Source organism: Conger conger, chromosome 16 (genome assembly GCF_963514075.1).
Source record: "Conger conger chromosome 16, fConCon1.1, whole genome shotgun sequence".
Taxonomy (NCBI): Eukaryota; Metazoa; Chordata; class Actinopteri; order Anguilliformes; family Congridae; genus Conger; species Conger conger.
This window is the reverse complement of record NC_083775.1, coordinates 3,460,665-3,466,664: the sequence shown is the minus strand read 5'-3', so window position 1 is coordinate 3,466,664 and position 6,000 is coordinate 3,460,665. Positions and strand designations below refer to the sequence as shown.

General features: G+C 42.9%; 1 protein-coding gene across 2 annotated transcripts; it reads left to right on the top strand.

The window, feature by feature from the left end:
• Positions 1–589: 589 nt before the first annotated feature.
• Positions 590–5,953, top strand: LOC133114622 (amine sulfotransferase-like). Of its 2 annotated transcripts, none has more exons than XM_061224161.1 (6): positions 590–669; positions 1,771–1,976; positions 2,183–2,309; positions 3,643–3,737; positions 3,934–4,190; positions 5,280–5,433. In XM_061224161.1, the coding sequence occupies exons 2-6, from the start codon at positions 1,854–1,856 to the stop codon at positions 5,281–5,283; spliced, it is 606 nt and encodes a 201-aa protein (XP_061080145.1). In that variant the 5' UTR covers positions 590–669; positions 1,771–1,853; the 3' UTR covers positions 5,284–5,433. The 2 variants fall into 2 exon arrangements, with proteins under 2 accessions (XP_061080145.1, XP_061080146.1); XM_061224162.1 differs by lacking the exon at positions 590–669 and adding an exon at positions 5,545–5,953 and having other exon boundaries at positions 1,844–1,976; positions 3,934–4,114; positions 5,280–5,439.
• The last annotated feature ends 47 nt before the right edge of the window (positions 5,954–6,000 follow it).

Here is a 6,000-nt window from a genome sequence, read left to right as displayed (position 1 = left end):
GGAGAAAGGAGAGTGTGTTTACAGTGTGAGCATATATGAAGTCATGAGAATTTTAGAATCTAGAGAACTTCTATTGCTTGGGAAATTCGATACTTGAAAAATAATAAAAGGTACACAGACAAACATGGTTTTAAAGTTTGTTTCATTTCATACCTGGTTGCAGCTCGTACCCCAACAAACTCTCCTTCAGTGACCTCAGCTAATGTGCCTGGACTAGCCAGGCAGCTGATTCAGCTGCTGTTGTTGTTGACATTAGCAAAACCAATTTCATTACATAACATTGCATTAGCAGACGCTAAATGACTGTATTTTTTAATTTTTTATTTATTTATTTATTTATTTTATTTTTTATTATTATTATTATTTATTATTTTATTTTTTAATTGAATTTTACTCTTTGTGATTGTAACGCTGGTCAATTTATGCACAATTGCCAACTTTTTCCTTTTTTAATTTAGTCCTGCTTATTTAAATACAGTATGACCAACATTTTACTGGTAGCGTATGCCTTAAAACAAGACCTGCGTCTATTCCTGGAAGATCATTTTTTAAATTTTTTGGAACCAAGGTATTCTCCTATTTATCTTTCAGTTTCTTGAGATGCGCACGCCAGGACATTCAACTTTCTCATTACATCCTGCCAATCTGACATTCTGCAAATCCTCCATTGTAAGGCTCAGTCTCTTACCTGCTCATGCAATCTTTCTGCCCGTGCTGTCTGCCAGGACAGTCCAAAGTACAGAACATCTGAATGCAGATTGTGTAGACACACCTAAAGGACCCAGGCAAACAGACAGAAAGATGAACAGTCTGGCTGAGGGAATGATTGAAAGGCAGACACAAAGCCTACAGAAAGTACACACTAGGGATGTGACAAATCATCAGTTTTTGTAAATGGTTACCATCCCATTTTCAAAGCGGTTAACCGTGTAACCGATACTGCTTATGACCCATCAGTAGGTTTAATGCTGTTGAGGCCCTCATGAAACTACCTAGCCTAGCCACCTCCTGAACCTCAGCCTCTTCTGACCTCACCACACCCAAGTTGTCATAAAGGGAGTAGATGTTACTGATTTACATCTGTCAGCCTGTACATCTCGAGCTGCACATTTTTGATGGGCAGAACAGATACCGGGTTATCTTTATTCGGTTAAGACATGGTAAAGATGGGAAACATGCGTGTTTATGGCAAGAGGGAAGTTGTGTAGTTGCTGCGGTCAGACGGGGGACAAGCGGTGTTAAAAAACCTTCTTATCTTTCTGTTGGCCAATCATATGCCAGATGTACAGAGGAAAAAAAAGTCCCCAATGCTGTTCTATGGAATAAAAGGCTTGATGACTGTGAACTGAGGTCTAGTTACAGTAATCGGTAACTAGTACTCGAGTTGTTCAGTAGTCCAGTCCAGGACAGCCAGTTCAGCTCGTCTGCTTGTCACTCTGTAACGATAACTGGGGAGATATGGAGGTTATCAGTCCTTCCTTATTTAAATATAAAGGTTATGTCTTTGTAACAGGATTTTCTACGCCAGAATACATCGAAAGTCAGGTCTGGATCTCATCCATTTTGGTAGCATTTAATTTTAGGCATTAAATTTTTTACACTTTGTGTAACAGTTTTACAGTAGGAGTAAAGCTTTCATTGAGTTTTAAGGAGTGGTGCATTTGATTGAGTTAAATTATTCATGCTTATTTACTGTACTGAAGCAGTTTTATTGTTTAAATATCAGGTGCTGGTTCTGTGGGCCTCAGAACTCTGTTATTTCTTCCCTAGGCACTATATGGACTCAGCAGATCATCACGTTGCTCTGTGAAGGGGACCTCTCAGACGTTGTGTACGACACCAACCGGGAGGCGATGTTGTGGCTGGAGATTCCCGAGGGGCACTCCGACTTTGCCACACGTGCCTCCCCCCGGTTATTCGCCTCTCACCTGACCCCAGCCCTGATGCCCCCTGGACTGAGGGACAAGAGGGCAAAGGTGGGATGCTAAGGGAAGGAAATGGGGTGAACGTTGAAGAAAGGAACTTGTGCTAGTACTGATGGATACAGAAACTGGCTAAATGAATGAGTAGTGAAGTGTGAAATAACAAACAAAAAAATGTGTGTGTTTGGAGTCAGTGTTTCTTTTTGTGTAGCTCCAAAACTACTGAATGTTCTGTGTAACGTTTTCTTGTTCCATATCAGATTGTGTATGTGATGAGGAACCCGAAGGACATTATGGTCTCCTACTTTCACTTCTGCCACGCTGTGACCAAACTGGAGACCCCCATGAGCTTTGAAGACCTCTTTGGACAGTACCTGGAGGGAACAGGTGAGAATACGCACTTACACATGCAAGCAATACGCACACAAGGTCTACACAAGTGCACATTAAGGTCATAGAACAAACAGCCAAACAGGTTGGATGAGGCACAATTCATATATAATTTATTGTATGGCCATGAACACAAGTCCAGTACACAAGGTAGATAGGCCAAGTCTGTAACTACCATACCAAGGCATCGACAACTTCAGGAACTACAGTACCGAGATGAATACAAACTCAAAATTCCTTGACTAAGGTACAAAATAGAAGTGGCTGAAGATAGAAACAGGTGTAAAGCAAGTGACAATAGATTAGAGCACTCCTGCAAAGGGAGTCCTGGTACGGCGTGAAGAGATGAGTCTTCAGACTGCTGTGGATAATATGCAGTGAGAGAACAGTTCTTATGGGGATGGCGAGGTCGTTCCACCACTGGGCAGCTAGGGTGGAGAAGCTCCGTAGTCAGAACAAGCGAGAGCCATTCACACGGCTGGCAGGATAAGCAAGTCGGGGCCGAGTGGAGTGGTCAAGCTGGTGCCTGAGGTTGAATTATGTCCTTTAGGTAGGGGGGGGTCGTCCTGTTGGCTGCAGCATAGGTCAGAGTCAGAACTTTGAATCTGATCCTGGCGACTGGTAGGCAGTGGAGTCACTTCAGCTGGGGCGTGACGTGTGAAAACTTTGGAAGGTTGAAGACGAGTTCGGCCAACGTGTTCTGGATGAGCTGTCGCGGCTGGAGAGCTTAGGTTGGCGGTCTTGCTGTGAGAGAGCTGTTGTAATCTCGTCGGGAGATACTATACCGGGGACAAAATAGCTGTGTGGAATGTGTGGTCAGATATAGCTGAATCCTCCTGATGTTATCCAGAATGAATCAGCAGGATTGTGATGTTGCTGCAACTTGCCCTTTGAAGTCCCGCTGGTCATTCATTTACATTTACATTTTTGTCATTTGGCAGACGCTGTTAATCCAAAGCGATTTACAAGTGCATAGGTTCTTCCAAGTTAAAGCATCACATCCATAACTAGTAAAATACACATGAAGTGTTGTTCTAAACATGTAGTCATCATAAGTTCATAATTTCATCATCATTTTTTTTTTTTTGGGGGGGGGGGGGGGGGGTTAGACAAGAGGGTTATGGATATCAGAAAGGGGGGCGGGGGAAACGGGACAACCCCCAGATTCCTAGCAGAGCAGGAAACGGTCAGTGCAGTACCATGAATGGTGACTGAGAGTTCTTGTAGTCGGGAGGCTCTGTGAGGGATGAAGAGCAGCTCCATTTTTTGGGGGTTGAGCTTCAGGTTATGCCTGGCTATTCTGGAGACAGCATGTATTCTCTATTTGCAGTTCCTGCCGGTACATGGTTCGATCACATTAAGGAATGGTACTCAAAGAGAGATCAGTACAACATCCTGTTTTTGACGTATGAGGACATGATCAAGGTGAGATGGCTGTACAGGTAATGTCCTTTTGCTTGAGAATAATTTTCTGCCATTCATATTGAGAACATTCATCATTATCATTATCATTACATCAGCTAAATGAGTAGTGATGGTGGTGACAAAAAAAATAGTGTATTTTTTTAGACCAGGAATAGCCGCTTAAGTGCTTGCCATGTCGTCTCTTGTGGTCTCCCAGGATCTGAGGTCTGAGGTGCTGAAGATCAGCAAGTTCCTCGGGAAGAACCTGGACAGCTCAGCCATCGACCGTGTGGTGGAGAGGGCCACCTTCAGGAACATGAAAAAGGACCCCAAAGCCAACTACGAGTTCCTGCCCCAGGAAATGCTGGATCGAGAGCGGGGACACTTCCTTCGCAAAGGTCCGGGGTCAAGTTCTAAACCAGCAATTCCCAAACTATGGGCTACTTCTGCAACAGGGGGTGTCCAAAAGACCAGGTAAAGTTGGTATACAGTTGGATGATTTTACAATATATAATAAACTTCATTACTTAGCTGATGCTTTCATCCAAAGCGAATTAAAGATGATTACACTAAGCAGGGGACGATCCCCCTAGAGCAATGTGGGGTTAAGGCCCTTGCTCAAGGCCCCAACAGCTGTGCAGGTATTATTGTGGCTACACCGGGGCTTGAACAACCAACCTTCCGGGTCCCAGTCATGTACCTTAGCCGCTGGGCTATAGGCTGCCCTGTTTTAAGAAAATAAACTACATAATTGGCCACAATTCCTTGGCAGTTAGTTGAATCATCATGGAACATGGAAAGGTTTTGATGTCCTTGATTCATAAACATGCCGAAAGGTCATGGCTGAACACAAAATGAGTCATAACTTGCCTGTGCAATCCTCACAAAACCTTCAGCACATAATTCTGGAACCCTGTTGTTTTTGTTCTGTTTTTCATTTTATTTTTCATCTTTATTTCTTTGCTAAAAAGTATATGGCCAGCACAAACTGGACTAATCCCGATGATTCAAACCATGTGTCCATGACAGGTCAATTAACTTACCTATACCCGATCCTCAACAAAATTATGTAGTCCATGATTCTCTGGAGATATCCGAATTTTTGAAACACTATGTGGTGCGTGTCCACCAAATCTCTAACAGGGTTATTCTTTGCCAAATACCTTGAAAAATGCTGTGTCATAACCAAAGGTCAATACAGTCCATATATGACCATTCGAAGAACTGTTCAAAAAAAAAAACAGTCAGCACGAAAGCTTTCGCAGTCCCAATGGACAATTCATAAATTGGCTGCCATTTTGAATGGTTAATCTTTTAACTTTTCCTTTGGCCAGTGACACAGATCCCTGTTTGCACAGTGGTCCAGTGGATGGTGCAGTTGCCTCTGAGCAAGAAGATCCCCAGTTCAAACCTGGCCCAGGCCCTTTATGCATAATTGGCATGTTCGCTAAGTGCCAGCGTTGATTTCCTTTGATAAAATCTCTGTGCTTGCCGCCTACGGCTATGCTGCTTGAGGTTGGCAGGGGGTTTTTCAGGAATTGAACGTGGAGAATGTTCTGGCAGGTAAAGTCGGGGACTGGAAGAACACCTTCACCGTGGCCCAGAGTGAGCGCTTTGACCAGGTCTTCCAGGAGAGGATGAGGGGCCTCCCACTGCAGTTCACGTGGGACATTCATGAGCATCCGTAGTGGTTGTTAAGGCCTGCCAGTTTGGCTCCGTGGGGGTAAGCATTGTATTACTGGACTTGTCACATGGATAATATTTGTTGCTGAACATGAACATGTTTGAGGGGCACATTCACAAAATGTGCATTTTTATTTTATCACAGGAAACTAAATAAGATTTTGAATGCGCAGTGTTGCAGACTGACAAGCTATCCCAGGATTGTATTGCATCTAAAAGGCTGGAGGACTGATGGACTCTAATGGCTGCTGATACCTGGGAAATCACATATGAAGTAATTATTTAATTAACACAATACATGGTAAAACTATCTCACCACATACAAAAAAAAGCTTATCTTAGAAGTGTCTAGAAAGGTACAATTATTTGTCACTGGGGAGTTACCCTATAGTTACATAAGATCATAACCCTAACAAGCAATATATAATTACTTGGTACCTGTTTTGCTTGGAAAACATACTAATTTGTTCCCAAAGAAAATATGACTACTTTCAGGGTACATTTGGGAAATTTTATCTTTGAAGAACAAAAAATATATCGCTACTGAAACTGTATTCCTGTGGGTGTAGCCTACAAAAATATACCCAATAACAACACATAG